Consider the following 20,106-nt stretch of genomic DNA (forward strand, 5'->3'; position numbering starts at 1 on the left):
TGGGATCCTTCTGGACCAGGGCTTGAATCCATGTCCCCAGCATTAGCAGGTGGATTCCCAACCACTGCACCACCAGGGAAGCCCAAGAGCAATGCCTTTTCCCATCTAACACCTCTAGTGGGGGAAAATCACACCTAACGGACTATGTAGCTAACACATTGTGAAAGAGAGTCTATTTCACAATACAGGGCTGTCCAAAAGTAGGATACACATATTTAGGTAAGAAACAAAAGTCCTTCATAATTTTTAAAATGTAAGATTTTTTGAGGAAAGTTTAAATATTGAATTTAAAAAGCTTAAGTGAAATAATGTGCTTCTTCAGATTTGTTACATAATTAATTGAGAATCTAATTTAATGCATTTCATTTAGAAACCAGATTGTTTAAAGTGCCTATTGATTTTGGACTTGTTTTTATATTTTAGTCCTTTGTGTCATTACTCCAGAACATTATTTAAGCTTAAGTGTTTGTATTAGAATTTAGAACTTGTCTTTAAAATATTAATTTTTACATCCATAATTTTCAGGAGATTATGCCATGATGACAATAAAAATAAAAATGAAATTATCCTGTATGAGTTTTTTGTGTGTGTGCCTGAGTTTTTTTGTGTGTGTGCAACAGTTTTTTATGCTCACTCATTTAAATTTTATTGAATTTCATGTATATCAGGCACTATACTAGCTAAGCACTGCAGATCAAATATGAATTGTCTCTGCTCCCAAGAAGTTCTTATCCACATAGGGAAGAGTTATACAAACCATTACATTATGACAACATGTGTAATAATGGACTATAATGAACAGAGAGCACATCCCTCCAACTCTATCTGACATAGGGAGTGCCAATTATTTGGATAGGGAGTGCCAATTATTTGGATGTTCAGGCTTAAAACCACTAAATGAGGACTCTAAGTCACTTGTAGTTTGTTAATTAAAATGATTCAAGTATTCAAAATAAATTCCAAATAAATTCACTGCCTTAGGCGCAATTAAAATGAGCTTTCTGGGGACTTCCCTAGTGGCGCAGTGGTTGGGACTCCACGCTCCTAATGCAGGGGGCCCGGGTTCGATCCCTGGTCGGGGAACTAGATCCCACATGCATGCCGCAACTAAGAGTTCACATGCCACAACTAAGGAGCCCGTGTGCGGCAACTAAGGAGCCCGCCTGCTGCGACTAAGACCCAGTGCAACCAAATAAAAATAAATAAATATTTAAAAAAATAAAAATAAAATGAGCTTTCTGAAAACACATGCTGAATTTGGAAACTTACATCACTTGTATTGATTAAGTTTGCTTTAGCCAGAATAATGCCAGGTGTATCAGGCATGATGTGGATTTGAGTCTTGTCCTTGTCCCAAGCTTCTCTATAAAGTCTCTAAAATGAGAAATAAGTGTTTTTCAGTGGCGCTGTAAGATTAGTGAGTGACATAGTTAACTTCAAACAGTATTACTGATTCATCTAAATTAAGCATTACAAGAGCATAAGCAGATAACATAAGCAGAAAATATAGTATTTTTTGACTCATCTGAGACATAACTGCCTTCAAAAATATAGATTATGGATTACCTTTTCAAAGTTACAACTAACCTGCCTGTAAGAAATCAACCCAAGTATTTAAAGCCTTTGCCAACATCATCAAATGGAGCAGCAGTTCTCCACCTGTTGGATTGTAAAAGTCTCCCTCAGTGTTTAACTGGGGGACAGCCCTTATCTTCTGAAAAGATGACATATTCAGGGTATGTCTATATATTAGGGAGTCTCATTTCCTATGTGGTTTATTATATAGTTATACCTCATAATTATTTGGGAGGATTAGGATTCCCCCAAAGGATTTTGTATGAGATTTATCAAAGCCTCTTGTATGTCCCGGGATCATCATCCGTCTTTCTTCAACAGAAGACAGAGGGACCCAAACAAAAATCTCATTGATTTATTAAAACTAGGGGGTGAAAGTCTGATGAAAAACTGTATTTACATTGTCAGAGAATCTTCCCACAAGATACTTATCAATTACAAAGGACAAAATAGTAACCAGACAGTGGAGAAAGCTGGCGACACCATTTCACCCAAGTAATCGAAGTTAAAATGATCAGTAATGGGACAGATTGATATTATGTGCCTATATGGGGGAGGATGCAACATGTGCTGTCCTGCCAAAAACACAAAACCTGAATCTAATCATGAGGAAACACTAGACAAACCCAAATCTAGGGAGGTTCTACAAAACAACTGGCCTGTGCTCTTCACAAATGTCAAGGACTTGGAAGACAAAGAAGTGAGGAACCAGTTCAGATTAAAGGAGACTAAAGACATGACAAGTAAATTCAACGTGTGGTCTTGGATTGGATCCTGGATCAGAAAAGATTTTTTACTTTCTATAAAGGACACTTGTGGTAAAATTGAGTAAATTCTGTAGACTAGTGTTATTTCAACACTACTTTCCTGATTTTGATCATTGCACTGTGGTTATCTAAGAGAATGTTCTTATTTTCAGGAAATACGCATTTAGGGATAGAGCGGCATCAGGAAGCAACTTATACACATACACACACACACACACACACACACACACAGAGCAAAGAGAAAGAGGTGGGAGGGGGAGAAAGAGAAAAAGGCAAAAGTGACAAAATGCTAATAATTGCAGAATCTGGGTGAAAAGATATGTGTATGTATAAAGGTGCACATACATGAATTATTTGTACTATTTTCAACTTTTCTGTATACCTGAAATTATTTCAATATAAAAAGATTTTAAAGTCTCATTGGTTCCTTGGACTTATCAATTTCCCTTTGAGGTGTGCAGTGTGGGGTGTGAGGGGTTGGCACTTTTCTCCTTCCTGAACATGCTTACTATGGTCCATGTAACCCAGAGGAGCCAATTAAGACATTCAGGACTACAACAAACCAAGGCTTGTGAATTTCCATATACCTTTATCCTGGTTCTGGACTAACCTTTCTGATTAAGAAAGATCAGAGTTTCTCAACCTCAGCACTATTGGTGTTGTATACCGGATGATTCTTTGTTGTGAGGGAACTGTCCTGACTTCTATCCACTAGATGCCAGTAGCATGCCACCCTCAAGTTATGACAAGGTCTCTGCGTGCTGCCAAATGTCCCCAGTGAGACAAAATTGTCCCTGGTTGGGAACCACCAGATAAAGAGATAACTATATACTCTTTATGACATTTCCACTGTGCCTGTGTAAGGTACTCAGAATATCTCCCTCTCATATACTCTATCCCAACAAAATCTGGGTCTTTAATGCACTCAAGTTTCAAAGAAAAAAAATACGTTCAGTAGTTTTTTCTTTATGATTTGGATAAATAAATAAGCAAGCAAGATTTAGGTGACAAAATTTATACTAACCCATTTTTACATGATCCAGTGTAGGGTAACTGATAATTCAAATGAAGTAACCAAATAAAAAAACATTATGCTGTGTGATGCGATGCTGTGCTGTTCTACTAATTTATTAAGCAAATACTATTGAGCACCTACCAGGTATCAGGCACTATAATTTCTTTTATTTATTTCTGAAGAGTTACTCACATCACTCCTATTTCTGGCATTTGTCTTTGCCAGAACTATGTCCAGGGCATCAGGAATGCTGGTGAACTTGTTTCTGTCTGGAGGCTGGCGATATTTCTTCTCACTGATGATGTTTGAAACCCGTTTGTTCTTTTCTGCCTCCAAAGAACCCAGGGGACTCCATCCTATGCCTCTCAGCCACTCAAGGTCAGACTTATACAAATTCTGTGAAATACAAAGCAAGCCATCAAAATTCCATCCTCATCTGGACCCTTGACTCAAGTGATTCTATGCATTACAAACAGATGCATTTTAGATATTCAATAATAATTTATCTATCTAGTTTCAGTCTGTCTACGATTAAATGGCTACTCCTATGAGATATGAAGTACTACATAAACTATGAGATTTAGTAGAAACTGACCTCACTCTGTAGTTCATAAGCCTTTTTAGCTTGAACAACGTCACTCTGGTCGGGCAGGCAGGTCCACTGGTGCAGGTAATTCTTGTAGTCTATGTCACTGACCAAAGTCTGGCACTTCTTGGCCAGCACCACTCCCAACATGTCCACTGGGCTGCTGAACTTGGTCTTCCACTTCTCAAAGTCCTTCTTGTATTCCCTTTCACTCTGCATTTTGGCTACGTTCATGGACAACACAAGCTTTGGATCATCTTGCAGACTCCGGAATCCAATATGGTGGCCGACTTGCTTGCGGTAGCCTTGTTTATATTTAAACTGAAATTGGAGAAAACAGTTCTCTTATTAACATAAACACAGGGCAAGTTAAACTCAGTTTGCTTTGTTTGCATGTTTGTTTTCCAAAACTGAGAATTTCATTTAACTTAATAAGAAATGTGAAAACTTAAGTGGAGGCTTCCAAAAAAACATAATGTAGCTGAGTATCAGGACAGGTTATGATGAGAAATTAAATTCAACTAGAGGTAGAAATATATATTGGGATGTGCTAGACATTGTGTATGCTGACTCTAGGGTAGCATTTGATAAAGCTCTTGTGATATCCTTATGGGAATGATGGAAAAGTATGGCTGAATGGCAAAAAAAAAAATTGGGAAGATTCAGGACTTGATGAACAGGACTAATAGTGTAGATCAATTTATTAAGCAGCAGGGTTTTTTAGTGGTTTGCCATATAATTATGTCACATAAACTTGGCTTGTTCGGGATCCATATCTTCATGCACATAAAAACAGCTAAACATGTTAAATTAGAAACAAAATTCCACAAGATTTCAACATATTGCCAAGATAGGTCAAAACGAACTACATAAATGTAAGAAATTAGTAGTGAAATCTAGTATTTAGATTCAATTGGGAAAAACTGCATTATTGTTGGATGACAATGACAAGAGGGATAATAATAATGAGAGGAATAATAGCATTTACTTGACACCAGATGCTGAACATACATTACACTTCACAGAAGTAGGTTCTACTTTCTCTTGACACCCAGCTTCATGGTTATGTCTACTAAAAATACTCAAGAGTTTACGTGGATTATAAGCTCAATGTGGGCAATCTGACAAAGTTGCTTTTAAAAAAGTAGATTTTTGTAAGAGATTCTGTAGGGGTACAGATAAAGGCAAATCAGAAGCTCATTTGCTTGGCCTGACCTGAAACAGGAAAACAACACCGAGTTTTGAGGCACTCTATTTTGAGAGGGGTTTTGAAAAAATAGAATAAATCACAAGTGGAATGATCAGAGGATTGAAGGACCTATAAAGCTAAAACCAAAGGAGAATAAGTAAGAAACTTGAAATGTTTGAAAGGGTATCAGGTGGAAGAGGAAATATGTTACTTTTGTGGTGTTCTAAAACACAGACCTAGGGCGGATCAGTAACATGTTCGAAATAAGGAAATAGATAACGTCAATTAGAGATGGTCCAGCAAGGAAACAACCTGCCCTTAAGGACACAAAAATTCTTATATTTGTCAGTATCCAGAGACCAGTTGGAATGGAGAGAAGGTAGGATGCTGAGTGGGAGATTAGATTAAATAACCTTTAAGTTATCTTCTAACTCTAAATTCTATGATTCTAACTTATTAAATTGAGTACTCATAAAAAATAGCTCTACTCTCCTTAGATTGTATAGATACAAGAACCATTTGAAACTGAGAGGAGATACAATCTCTACAATGGTGGGAAATTCATTTATAGGTAATTTAATTTTAGGGTAAGATTTCGAAAGTTTCTAACAGATTTACATGGAAAGAAATTAGGTACTATCAAATATTATGTTGTTAGGAAAGTATTGACACAATTTCATTTCCTAAACTATCTTTACCTCTTGGGGAGCACTAACATTAAATGAAAATGAGTTTACTTTCTGGGGACCGTTCAAGCATCACTACTGCTTTAGGTTCATTACCACATCTATTCATTTTAATGAAGTATTGACCTGCAAGCTGGAGGGTGGGTAATAACATGCCATCTAATTAATTCTCAGCACTTCTGGAGTGCCACAGATTAACTGAATTAGAGACAAACTTCCCTTATATTCTTAGAATTTATTGTCAGATTCTGTCTTTTTTTTTTTTTTAATCTTTTTAATATTGGAGTATAGCTCATTAAGAATGTTGTGATAGTTTCAGGTGCACAGCAAAGCGACTCATCCATACATAAACATGTATCCATTCTTGCCCAGACTGCACTCCCATCCAGGCTACCACATAACATTGAGCAGAGTTCCCTGTGCTAAACAGTAGGTCCTTGTTGGTTACCCATTTTAAAAACAGCAGTCTGTACATGTCAATCCCAAACTCCCTAACTATCCCTTCCCTCCCCCCTTCCCCCCAGTAACCATAAGTTCATTCTCTAAGTCTGTGAGTCTGTTTCTGTTTTGTAAATACGTTCATTTGTATCATTTCTTTTTAGATTCCTCATATAAGCGATATCATACGATATTTCTCCTTCTCTGTTTGACTTACTTCACTCAGTATGACAATCTCTAGGTCTTTGCTGCAAATGGCATTATTTCATTCTTTTTTGTGACTGAGTAATATTCCATTGCATATATGTACCACATCTGCTTTATGTCAGATTCTGCCTTTAGACACGCTTTCTCTCCAAACCAAATCCTTGTTTTGCTTTGTTTCAAAGATTTTGATTAAGAGGTTGTGCTTCCCTATGAAATTCTGGTAATTTATTCTCTATAACCAAAGTTCTCTGAATTTTTGGTGCTTAATTTTTGGGGTTAACAAAATTATATGTTTTAGTGTTTGCAGAATATCTAAGTTGAATACTTATAAAAATTTAATTGATCAATAGGAACTATATCCAGTTTATTTACCAAATTTACTCCCCTTTCCAATCATAAATAGAAGTTGCCTTGGGAGTTCCCTGGTTGTCCAGTGGTTAGGACTCGGCACTGTCACTGCCATGGCCTGGGGTTCAATGCCTGGTCGGGGAACTAAGATCCTACAAACTGTGTGCGGCCAAAAAAAAAAAAAAAACAGAAGAAGTTGCCTTGGAGAGTGAATATCCTTGTTTTATGAACTTTCGACCAGATACCCAGGGGAAAGTTAAGTCCTCTGGATCTTAAACCTAAATTCCTGCCACTTTCTGTATTTTCTATACCCCGAGCCAATTTATTATAATTGTGTAAATGCAAGGATGGACTAAATAAAAAGAATTGGAAGCTAATTTTAAATATGTGCAAAGAAAAATCTATTAACATTAGGTTGTTGAGGTTATTTATTATCTGGCACTTTGAATTTGTCTAAAATAGACAAATAGAAACCAGGAAAATTATTTGCAAGCTAGCAGGGGAAAACGGAAATCTCTGGTTCTTCTGTAATGTCTAGAAACATCATGTCTTAGTGTAATGCATCTTGTAGGTCCTCTGGCTCAGTCTCTGTCCAGGCAGCCCCTTTTTTGATATTCAATCAGTGAGAAACAAGAGCGAATTTGGGGTAAGTGAAGAGGGTAGGAGAAGATGAAGGGGACGGCATTACATTTTGAAAGTTAGGGCCTATCTGTGAAAATCATTACCAGCATTAAGGTACTGGATTCAGATAACAGTGTATCCTCATAGAAGTCAAACAATACTTACATCACTAGCAATGTCTCTTGAAGCTTTGGCCAATTGTACAGAAATTGCATCAACTGGGAGATCATAGCCTTTCTTCAAAGCTTCTTCCCATCCAAGTTTATAGTGTTTCTGAAAATTAAAGAAATTATTTAGCATTATTCAGTGTATATTAAAACCCAAACAGATTATTGAACAAAAGTGTACCTAAAGAGTAGACATCAGATTTTAACATCATCTATCTTATCTCTAAAGATATGGATAAAAACAAAGCAAGCTGTTTAATAGAGCAATGACTTAGCATCACATGATCTGGCTTCTTTTTTTTTTTGCCTCTGAGACTCACTCCCCACCTCCTTGGTAGTGTAGTTGATCACGTCCTTTTCTGTTCAGACACAATATGGTCATATCAAATATATTAGGTAGATTCCCTTTGCAGTTAAGTACAGTCTAGGTTCACTATTTTGATTACAGATGTTAAATTGATTTAAAAAAAAAGGGTCAGGTAACATATTTTAATTATCTAAATGATAAAAGTAATAGATAATGAAATGCCTTTTGTAAAGTGCAATAAAAAAGTTAATCTTTTTGAATCAAATTCATTGAACGGATGTACATATGTTAAAACTGGACAATAATAAAAATAGCTGAAGGTCATCCAGTGCTTATTATGTGCCAGGCGCTGTGATGAAAGCCCTTCATGGAATTTCTCATTTGGTCCTCACAGCAATTCAACGTCATAGGCACTTTTATGGTCCCAGTTTTAGGGATGAGGAAACTAAGGTTTAGACCCAATATTACACAATTCATAAATGGCAAAGCCAAAGCTCATACCAGGTCTGTTTGGTGCAATTTCTTCTTTCAACAGCCATTTTTTCTTTCAACAGCTATTTATCAATTTTCTATACTGCACCACGCACAATGAGTACTGAAATAAACAAAACAGGCACAATGCCTACTCCATGGGATATATAATCACAGCTGAAGCCCTTGCTTTAAACCACCATAAACTGCAACATCCCTGCGCTAACCAGTTTGAGTCCTTCATTTCCACTGCTTCAGCATTTACATCAATTATATACCATGACATCATTTAAAACGTTCAATTAGTTTCAAGCAAAATTTTTATGTAGCTTTACCTGACTGTAGTGTGTTTGATTTTGCTTGGCTTGTAAAATATCTGGTGTATCTGGCATCACATGAGTCTTGGTTTTATCTTTGTTCCAATCAACGGTGTATAGGTACTAGAAAGTTAAAAAGCATACATTTAAAATTTAATAAGTTTTTAGGACAAACAAGAAAGAAAAAAATATAACAATATTTGAATACACTCAATTTGAATTAGATTAAATTAATTTAGTAACTAAAGTAGTATATGATTCAGAAAAGACACCAAAAATAAACTCAGACTTAAAAAAATAATTTAAAAGAACAAATAATTTCTAACTTAATTAGAAGGGCAAGTAAAATAAAAATAAGAGGTAGGGAGCAGAAGAAAATGGTGTAGGGGAGTGCTCTGGTACTGTTTCTCACTGCATAGAAGTGGTGGGCCCAAACTAAATTTCCCAAACAAGAACCAGAGACTGCTAGCCCTGTCTGGCTGGGACCTACAAGGAAGGATAGCTGTTCTGTCTACCTTGTTCATGGTATGCGTATTCTGCTTGGCAAGAACCATGTCCATGGAGTCATTCAGCTTCTTAAACTGGAAGTTGCTAGGGTGCTGGCGGTATTTCTGATCACTGGCATTTTCAGTTGCTTTCTTGGCCTTCTCCACTTCTAGGGAACCAGCTGGACTCCAGCCAAGCCCTTTGAACCATTCATTGTAGTCATGCTTATATACATTCTATAAAGAGAAGAAGCACATTCTACTTTACCTTATCAATTTAGATACAAAACTTGGCACAGGAGCCTGTAATCTCCCTTCTCATGCTAAGAATGCAACCATCACTCAGAAAGAAGAGAGCCTTACATCACTCTGTATGTGATTCATATTCTTGGACAGCTGGATGTTCATGGAGTCTGGAGGGAGGAAGTAACTGTGAATCAGGTGCTTGTAGTTGGTGTTGGTGATGTTGGCTTGGGCATCCTTGGCGGCCGTGACACTGAGCATGTCGGCAGGGGTGTGGTAGCTGGTCTTGGTTTTCTCATAGTTTTTCTTGTACTCCCGATCAGATTGCATCTTGGCCACTTGCATGGAATGGACTAATTTGGGATCATCCTCAAGACTGCGGAAACCAACCATCTTCCCCCTCTCCTTTTCATAATTGTGTTTGTATTTATACTGTGAAGAAAAATTTGAATATTTATTCAGAGCAATTCCCTTGACCAGAAATCATTCTAGTGTCAATATTCTGTATTTCATAAAAAGGGATACTTTTATAGAATTCTACAGTTCACAAAACACTTTTTTCACATTTATTTGTGTAAGTTGATCATCACAACTATACCTTGTGAGGCAGACAGCAAAGTTATTGTTACTGCCCCCATTTTAGAGAACAGTAAGCTGAGGCCAGAGGGGTGAGTGACTTGCTAAAGTCATTAAAGCTTAGAACATGGATCTTGTGATGATACACCACCCAGATTTTCACACATACACTGTTGTTAAAGAACATTTAGTAGGTAATAAGTGTACAGCAAATGAGAGAAGAAAAAGCAGAATGTTCTAAGCAGTTTAATGTTGCCCTGAAAAATCATTCAGCCAGTCTTTCACTGATGAGAAGAGGCTTAGTCATGAGATACACAGTATAATTTTAGGGCAGCTTTATTTTTGTGGAGCTTTTTTTCTTTTAAGACTCTCTACTCTGGTATAATGGGGAAGAAATTTTACTATTTATCACCAAGTTCCCTCTTTCATGGGGAGATCCTGATGCATGGAAAACTTCTTATTCTGCTTATCTCTTGTGGGTTCGGGTGTACAAGTTAGGGGTTAGGAGCTGGGAGAGCCAAATGACTCCAGCACAATAGAGGGAGAAGTCTGGAGTTCTCAGGACAATGTAGGAGTGGCATAGGGATGGGTAGGTAGGAAAAATGAAGAGCAGAGGTGGAAGAGGAAAGAGAAAGTAGACCTGGGGGATGGCTAAGGAACGAGTGCTCTGAATGCGCTCCTCTCATTACCCCCAAATCATTAAATGTTCACTGTGAGTGGATTTCTTGTGGAAACAACCAAATGAAAGAACTGAGTTTCATAAAGGTGATGCGTTATGGCAACGGTGTGTTGGCACACCAGCTCTCTGGGGGAAAAAAGCCCTAATTTGTAGTGTTTGCCAATTTCTGTGGTATAAGTACTCCCATTATGGTTGATATCAAGCTACCAATAGTTCAACAACTATTAAACTATTATGAGAAGGTTTGCAAAACTCATGATTATTTAATAATCAGCTATCATGACCACAAAAGATCAGGACCCCCAGCACACCACTTCCTGGGACATCCTGTTAGGAAGACAGAGCCTAAGAGGCAGGAGGCAAGAACAACACAAGTCTTAAGAAAACTTAGTGAAGGGCTTTGGATTTCTACCGGCCATAGCCTTGGTGATGGAGTACAAAGGTGGTCATAATGTGGCTGGCATTCTGTTTTTTCAGAATACCAGAGAAAACACAAGAGCAAGGCTAAGAAGCATTCACAGAACAGAATGGGACTATTGTTAGCAGGCATGCTTTCTTTCTCATATTTTATTCACTCAGTGTTTCTAGAACTCAGCCCTTATTATTTTGGTAGATTAGAAACCCCCGGTCAGGTGACCGCTTTCCTTCAGACTTACATCGCTTGCAATATCTCTTGAGGCTTTGGCAGCTTTGATAGGAATGGCATCAGTTCTGAGATCATAGCCTTTCTTTTTAGACTCTTCCAAAGAAAGTTTGTAGAGTTTCTGGAAAGAGAGGCAAAGGAAATAGTTTTCTTCTAAATAGGAAAGTCTGGGTTTATTTTAAAAGAGTAAACTGGCACTGCAGCATCTTTTTTTTTTTTTTTAAATCTTTCAGCAGAATGCTTCATTGGTGGTTCAAGGGCTAAATGCTCTCACAAGTAACATAACTGTGTTTGAAAACAAAATCTATTACAAATTAAAACATCTTCAAAAAACCACCAGAAAAAGTAAGAGCTACTGGTCTCTATTAGGTTGTAAATATGCTTTTTAAAAATGTGAAAGCCCAGTAGATTCTTACTGATGCATTTTGTCAAATAAGAGTCAAGAGAAGAATACAAAATAGCCATGTTCTTACATCAAAAGACTTCACTGTTTTGCAATTGACACTTTCATGTATATAATTGTGTGGATACTAAAATCCAAAAAGAAGTCAACAATTCCAAATCCCTGTGTAATTCAAACAAACAAAAGAAAAAAAAACTGGTAGGGGGACTTCCCTAGTGGTCCAGTGGTAAAGAATCCACCTTCCAATTCAGGGGACCCGGGTTCTATCCCTGGTCAGGGAACTAAGATCCCACATGCCGCGGGGCAACTAAGCCCGCATGCCACAACTACTGAGCCCATGCACCTCAACTAGAGAGCCTGCAAGTGGCAAAACTACAGAGCCCATGCGCTCTGGAACCCATGTGCCACAGCTACAGAGCCCACCCGCCCTGGAGCCTGCATGCCACAACTAGAGAAGAGAAAACTGCACACCACAACCAGAGAGAAGCCCGTGTGCTGCAATGAAGATCCCGCACGCCTCAATGAAGATCCCGCGTGCCACAACTAAGACACGATGCGGCATTTATTATAAGTAAATAAATAATAAATAAATCTTTTTTTTTTAAAAACTGGTAGGATTTGAGGGTTTCCTGGCAACTGGTTAGGATGAGGAAGGAAGTGAAATAAAACACTTATGCAGTTTCTAACAGTAAGTGTTGCACATTCCTTACGGGGCTTGACCTAAATTCTTCAAAATGTTATTCTTCCCTTTCCATTTAACTTTTCCCAAGACTGCCTCTTTAGAATCATTTCAAAAGCTTGGTAGAGGGACTCTTTAAGAAAGTCCTGGGATTCACTCTTTCTTTATCTCTTATCCTGGGCTCTAAACCATTCTCTTTACTTCTCTTAGTTTGATAAGAAGTACCTACTCCTAGAACAAAATCCAACTGCCCTTCGAATTCCTAACTGCTGTCCCATCAACAGGCCTACTCCTATTCTTAGCAAAGCAAGATTAGAAAGATTCTCATTTGTGGGTTCCCACTCATTGTCAAAACAGTCATTCTCAAAATAGAGACATTAATTAGTTAATTTGTTTTTATTGGTTCAAATAGGTAGGAAAGAAAGATGACAACTGGAGGAATTATACTCACATCACTCATATTAATTGTATTTGCCTTTGCCAGAATAATCTGGGGGATATCAGACATGATGTGGACTTTGGTCTTGTCAGCCTCCCATGCTTGTTTGTAGAGGTGCTGGAAAGAAAAAAAAAAAAAGAAGGAAGGAAGAAAGGAAGGAAAAAAGAAAGAAAGAAAAGAGAAGGAAAAAAACAGTGGAAGTTAGTATTTAAAAGTTTTAAAGGAAGTCACTTAGTACATATATATTATTGTACACAAATATCAATATTTTATGTATTTTTATTAGCCGGCTCTTATTTTTTTAAAATTTAAAGGAAAAAGGTGCTCATTCAAACAAGACAGTGGAGAGGATGTAAGATGGAAAGTAAAATGTCCTGCCTTCCTATTTTATAGCCTGGATATAGCATCTCCACCCTAAAATTTTCTATGCATATTAAAGTCCACATATAGTCCTTTTTTTAATATAAATGAGGTTATATAAAACATGTTTTACATCTTGTTTTACTTAATATTATAGGTTAGACATCTTTTAGCCCTCTTAATAATTTACTTCATTCATTTAAAGAGCTGTGCAGTATTCCATGAAGAGGTGTAACCCAACTGATCTAACCAGTTCTCCATTGATAGACATTTAATTTGTTGTTTCCAGTTTTTGCTACTATAAGCAATGATGCCATGATCTTTGTGGTGGGCCTGGAGATGTACAACCCAGACACTCATTCAAGGGAGGACTGGTCGCAGCAACTATTGGCAGACAGCCTCCAAATTGTCACTTGCTTCAAGGTTTTGTTGCCTCACTCAAGAGCACACTCTTCCCTGGTGGCCATCCAGTTACTCATCAGAGTGGCGGTACCAAGACCTGGCCATTCCACCCAGTTCAGGACACTTCCGGCGGGCCGTATATACTCAAGAGCCCTCTGGGGCACTGGCATAGGCTTTGTAGGGCTGGCATCACAGTTGGACCCCTCTTGCCAGTCCTCCCCTCACTGGTACTGACCCCTGAAAAATGCCCTGTACTCCAAATTCCATCTCAGCATATCTTTTTGGGGACCCTAACCTGCAAAAAATATTACCGTGTGTATGTATGTGTGTATATCTTTGCACATACATGAGGATTTCTGAAGGGTACTGGGCAACTGAAGTTTTAATTTTAACAAATATTAACAAAAACTGTTGATTAGAAGTTTACATTAACTCCCTTTCCAATACTGTATATCACACAACTTTTTGAATCTTTGCAAATCTTATAGGTGAAAAATGTTATCTCTTTGTTTTAGCCAGGTTTGATTAAAAAACAAAACCAAAACTTCTGCTAGAGTCTTCTTCTAGATCAGGGGTCAGTAAACGTAAAGAGCCAGATAGTAAATAATGTTAGGCTTTGTGGGCCACAGAATCTCTGTTATTAACTACTCAGCTCTGCTGTTGCAGTGCAAAAGCGGCCACAGATGATATGCAAATGAATAGCTGTGGCTGTGTTACTATAAAATTTTATTTACAAAAACTAATTTTCTGACTTCTGATCAAGACCAGCGCAATCCAACAGAACGATGCAATGATGAAAATGTTGTGTCATCTGTTCTGTCATCTGTGTCATCAACACGATAGTCCCTAGCCACACGGGGCTATCAGTCATTTGAAATGTAGCTAATGTGAATGAAGAACAAATTATTAATATTATTTAATTTGAATTAATTGAGATTTGTCATCACATGTGGCTAGTGATTATAGTATTGGAAGCACAATTCTAATGGAAAGAGCAATAGTTAGTCATTAGAGTACTGGTTCTAGTCCAGACCAGGTCATTGACCTGCTGTGTGTCTTTAAAGGAGGTGCCTTGCCTCTCTGGGCCACACTTTCCTCAACTCTGCAATGAAGGGATTCAACCTGATGACCACCAAGATATCTCTCAGTGTTAGCATTTGCTATTTCTGTGATTCTCATCTTGGCATGATTATTTTAAAATGGTAATCTTTAACATTGAAAAAATGAAAGGCTTAATTTAATATTTAAAAAGTAAATGTATGTTTGTGGTAGTTTAAATTCTAAGTCTTAAAAGGGGCACTGAGATTTTTGCCTTGTGTCAACAAGTCCCTTTCAAAGGGGTTGGTCTTCTTGACAAAATTCTTTCTCAGAAGACTCCAGAGGATTTACTCAGAGACTTAGCGTAATACAGCTCTATCTTTCTACATCATTTTCTGCAATCGTTTCATGTTCAGGTCCAAATTATTTTTCCCCTTTTTGGTTAATCAATGGCATTTCTAATTATGACCCACAAAATATAACCAATGTTGTTGCAATTATTTTATTATTTGAAACTTAAAAACAGATGTCCAAGGGTGATGTACTTGTTGGTCCTGAAATCAAATTATGGCTAATTATGTCAAACTACAGTAAGGCTTTTCTAAAGGCTGGAGTCATTAATGATCCAGGGAACTACTGGTGGAGAGCTATCGCTCTCAGCATTGCCCAGAGAAGGTCCTGGCTCAGAATGCTGCTACAGCCATGTAATCTAGGAGTTTTCTTTTATTCCATCAAAAGAGCAAGGAAGCAGGGGTGGGCTGCAACACCCAGCTGTTACCAGCCCTACAGTCTACTGATTCAGCATAATGAGCTTCTACTAACTTCGCCTTAGACAAATGGGACTCATTTTCAAGATCTGCATTGAAAGAAGAGTCCATACTTATTTTGTTATGTCTATTAGGTAGGGTGGTTCATTGAGCATTTGGAGAGGGCACTTATTAGGACTGATTTCTATCTTTTTTGTTTGTTTGTTTAACTACAAGACCCTTTTTCAAGGTAGAGGAAACATTAATTATGATGCTGTAAAACTGTTATCAAAACCTGTAGATTAAATGTAAGATATGCCTGGCTTATTCCTGATGCTTATGAAATACTACATTATTGAAAGACTTACTTCGTTCATAATTTTTGCATTATTCTTGGCCAAAACCATGTTCACTGAGTCCATCAAGGTGGAATACTTCAAAGTGTCTGGGTGTTGGCGGTACTTCTTTTCACTGATAAGCTCCATGGCTTTCTTGTTTTTCTCAGCCTCCAGGGAGCCCAGAGGGAGCCACCCAATGCCCTTCACGTAGTCAGCATAGTCAGCTTTGTACTGATTCTGCAAAAGAGGAAAAGTTCGAGGATGAGAAGAAACCAAATCTTCCAAGAACCATGAGTGGGTATTTAATATTCCATAAGTTCCACTTCAGTTTTCAACCGATAGTATATTCAACTTTAATTACTTTTATCCCTAAACTTTATTATTTTTTTTTTTACATTTCCTTGTATGAGGAATTTAAAACAAGCAGCAATATCTTTGTGATTATTTGCTTCTCTCAATGCCTTCATAAAGAAAAAGTGCTAAGAAATACCAAATAGATCAATCTACCATGTGACTGCTATCTCAAGAAAGGTGACCATGCTGGACTAACTTTCTTACAAAAATCCCCAAGTCCCCTTGGTTAATAGAAGACTTAGAGGACTCCATTTCTCTCTTTTGCTATAAGCCTTTCAGCAGCCACCATGGTTACAACTCCTTCGGGTATGCCAGAAACCTCATTGATACTTTGTGCAAATTTCATTTTTTTCCCCTCAAATCAGACATTTCCCCCTATAACTGTACCATGGTTGCTTTCATCTGGGTACTTATGTACCTCCCCAGCTATAGCTCATCTCTTACATTTCCAAAGAGAAATATAGGCTCAGCATGGCCTGCATTTGGTTCATAATTTATATTCACTTTCCCTAGCCACCAAAGGGCCTCTATGGCTGAATTCTTGGCTTTATACTCTCTGTGCCTTCCTCACATTTATTCTAATAGCTGTTTCAGCCATCACCTCCTTACTATTTCATCAGTAAGTAAGATAGGCAATTATAAAGCTGGAAATGAAAGCTGGTTGGGAGTGAGGGACAGTAGCTCTCAAGTTACATGACTTTCTGTTTTACCTCTTACTCCTTAATCAGGAACTTTTTATACTTCTGACTCTCTCTCTGCTAGATACATTTCCTTCAACACATTCTTTCTGAAACCAAATTTCATGTGTTATTGCTGATCTAGCATCCAGTAATGCTCACAGCAATAATAGATAGGGTTCATCCCTTTTGTGTTAAAAAAAATAAATTCAATCTAAGGTAAAAAATGAAACACCTCATTGGGAAATTACATATGGATTTCTTTCAGGATTTTCAAAATGTCATTACTTATGGTCTTTCATGATTTGCTTATTATCCAAAGTAAATGCTCTGCAAATGTTGTGGCTGTCACGTACATCACTTTGAATCTGCATCATGTTTTTGGCCAATTCAAAGCTCATGGCATCAGGAAGCATGTTGTAGGTATGGATCACGTTCCTGTAGTTGGTGTTGGTGGCCACTTCCTGAGACTTCTTGGCTGCCACCATGCTGAGCATGTCCACCGGGGTGTGGTAGGATGTCTTGGATTTCTCGTACGCCTTCTTGTACTCCCGGTCTGACTGCATCTTGGCCACTTGCATGAAGTGCACCAACTTGGGGTCGTCCTCTAGGCTCCGGAAGCCAATGTGTTTCCCTTTGGCTTGTTCATAGGCTTGCCTGTACTTGTACTGTGGATGGAAAAGAAACATGGTGATGAAGATAGTGAAAGAAAGAGAACAAAATATAATTAACTACGTGCCATTAGCTTTGTCGTAGGTGTAGGGTTTTAGAGCTACTCTAAACCTACAAAGGGAGGAGTTGTTGGCGGGGTGGGAGGACTGGGAGCAAAATATTTTTACTTCAAATTTCTTGACAGACTTGAGTCCATGAGGGAAAAAAATCATCTCAGAGTTAATCAAAGTGATGTGTAAATAAGTTGTTTTAGAACTTTATTTAGAAAGCAGCTTTTCCCACTCTGCTGTGTAACCAGCGGAAAAGGCTGCAGGCACCACTTTTCATGGTGCACCTCTACATTCAGGAAAGAGCTTGGTAATGGATCTTCTGGGTAAAGTGCATAGATCACATCCCTATGTTTGCTAGGAATTGCCCATAAACAATTTAAGCACTCTAAAAGTAACTTATTTTAACAAGACCCTGTCACTTTTTACATTGAATGATGAACAAATAATTAGAGCATCCTTGGACTGGGTGAAGGGAGGTGTCTTGTGTGTTACATGGGACAGTGGTCCCACCAACACTGGACAGAGCTGATTACAGCTCCTGCATACACATGAGCTTGGCTCATTTGCTCTTTTTCTCGTTTAGACTAAATAAGCATCAGTGGAAGCATTTACATCACTGGCAATGTCTCTGGAGGCTCTTGCAGCCTTTATTGGGATGGCATCAGGCCTCAGGTCATATCCTTTCTTCTTTTCTTCTTCCCAGCCAGCTTTGTACAGTTTCTAAATGATGAAGTAGAAAAACACCAGCATCTTGTTAGTCGCGTTAGAATGGGGACCCTAATTTTAAAGTGGTTGTCATGTGGAAGACAGATATTCCACAACTATTAGTTCCCTTCAAACTCTTCCCTCCTCCTGCCACCCCCCCCCGCTCCCTGCATCTTTGTTGTTGTTGTTAATCTACTCACATCACTCATGGTGATTTGGTTGACTCTGGAGAGTAAAATGTCTGGAGTATCAGGCATGATGTGAATGGTGGTCTTGTCTTTGTTCCATTTTTCACTGTAGAGTCTCTACAACAAGGAAGGCAGGCACATGACTGTACAGCAGGACAAATCTACAATGTGCTATCAAGAGGAAGAGACTCACATATACATGGTAGAAGAGGTTAAATCTGATATTGGAAAATGAATGAAATAGCAAGAAGATGGGCTGATGAGACTGGACACATGATTTTAAAAATCATCAAACAAGGGAGCCCTCTTCCACTGAAACAACAAAGGCTATCTTGCTCCAACCACATATTACATAGAGTTTTGTGGTTCTAGCACACACTCGGCATGAGGTTGACAGACAGCCTGGGGTTGGTATAAGTGGGAGCTCTCTAGACACGATGACGGTTATAGCCTGCCCCCTCCTACCACCACCGCCATGACCACGACCATCAGAAAGATGAAAACGCTGATGAAGGTCAAAGTGGCACTGCCTGGTTCAATGGTCTGAGCACTGCAGTGGTTCTGAGGCTGAGGCCAGCAGGTGAGTTCTTACCTTGTTCATAATCTGTTTGTTACTTCTGTTTAGTGCTTGTTCCAATGTGTCCATGGCGTACGTGAACTTTAGCGTCTCAGGGTGCTGGCGGTACTTCTTCTCGCTAAGAATCTCTCCTGCTTTCTTTGCCTTCTCCACCTCCAGTGACTCTATGGGCACCCAGCCGATCCCTTTCATCCAGTTGGTGAAGTCGGATTTGTACAGGTTCTTCACAACGAAAAAGGAAATTCTCATTTCAGAAAGAGTCAGGGCTTGGGTTTCTTTGACCAGATGATTTGCTCATTTTCAAAAAGAGGAAAAAAAAAAAAAAGGATGGGGGGACTGGGAGAATAACCTGCTTTTTATTCCCTACTATCCTTCAGAGAAAAATTAATTATAAAAGTGATTGTATTCATGGTGGTTTTGAACAGAAAATCCTGACCCAATAATTCCTTTAAAAATTTAACTTTCTTGGGGTGAACGTTAACAGAATTTTGCACTGGAAGGGATATTATATAGCACCCATTTGGACCTGTTAGTCTTTCACAGAATACAACATATATTGGGTCTAACTTCCAAAGTTAAAGTATATATATACATAATAACTAAAGAAAACTATATATATAGTTCAAATGAGTGAAATCCTAAAACTCCAAATTCTGGAGAGGATCCCTGATTACAGTGAGTCCAACCAGGTTTAGGGTGGAGTAAATGGAATTGCCGATTTCTAGTTCTTCTTAGCCATCAGCTAGAAATGGATAACTAATTTTATGCTGACAATCTGATTACTGCTACATACATCACTTTGAATCTGCATCGCGTTCCTGGAATGCTCCACGTTCAAGGCATCAGGCAGCAGGGTGTAGTGGTGGAAGGGTTGTCTGTAGTTGGTGTTGGTGGCGACCTCCTGAGATTTCTTGGCTGCTGTCACACTGAACATATCCAAGGGGGTGTGATACTTGGTCTTGCTGGCTTCATAGCCCTTTTTGTACTCACGATCTGACTGTATTTTGGCTACATTCATGTAGTGAACCAGTTTAGGATCATCCTGAAGACTGAGAAATCCAATTTGTTTGCCTTTGGCTTTCTCATAGCCCTCCTTATATTTGAACTATATGAAAAAGAAGGGCAGACGGAAGTTTGATAGGGTAGATTGTATGAAAT

General features: G+C 38.3%; 1 protein-coding gene across 30 annotated transcripts in view; it reads right to left on the reverse strand.

The window, feature by feature from the left end:
- Positions 1-20,106, reverse strand: part of NEB (nebulin) — a 215,487-nt gene that overhangs the window by 138,083 nt on the left and 57,298 nt on the right. For 29 of the 30 annotated variants that reach the window (XM_082464809.1, XM_082464808.1, XM_082464807.1 and 26 more), the window contains exons 33-47: positions 19,742-20,053; positions 18,964-19,170; positions 18,384-18,488; positions 18,091-18,198; positions 17,113-17,424; positions 15,756-15,962; positions 12,854-12,958; positions 11,334-11,441; positions 9,543-9,854; positions 9,210-9,416; positions 8,713-8,817; positions 7,598-7,705; positions 3,953-4,264; positions 3,550-3,753; positions 1,270-1,374 (exon numbers count right to left, since the gene is read on the reverse strand). In XM_082464809.1, the coding sequence (XP_082320935.1) occupies positions 1,270-1,374; positions 3,550-3,753; positions 3,953-4,264; positions 7,598-7,705; positions 8,713-8,817; positions 9,210-9,416; positions 9,543-9,854; positions 11,334-11,441; positions 12,854-12,958; positions 15,756-15,962; positions 17,113-17,424; positions 18,091-18,198; positions 18,384-18,488; positions 18,964-19,170; positions 19,742-20,053 (2,817 nt within the window). The remainder of the gene's footprint in view (positions 1-1,269; positions 1,375-3,549; positions 3,754-3,952; positions 4,265-7,597; positions 7,706-8,712; positions 8,818-9,209; positions 9,417-9,542; positions 9,855-11,333; positions 11,442-12,853; positions 12,959-15,755; positions 15,963-17,112; positions 17,425-18,090; positions 18,199-18,383; positions 18,489-18,963; positions 19,171-19,741; positions 20,054-20,106) is intronic. The other variant, XM_082464810.1, reaches the window with a different exon arrangement.

This window comes from Balaenoptera physalus (assembly GCF_965194825.1).
Source record: "Balaenoptera physalus genome assembly, chromosome: 6".
Classification (NCBI taxonomy): domain Eukaryota; kingdom Metazoa; phylum Chordata; class Mammalia; order Artiodactyla; family Balaenopteridae; genus Balaenoptera; species Balaenoptera physalus.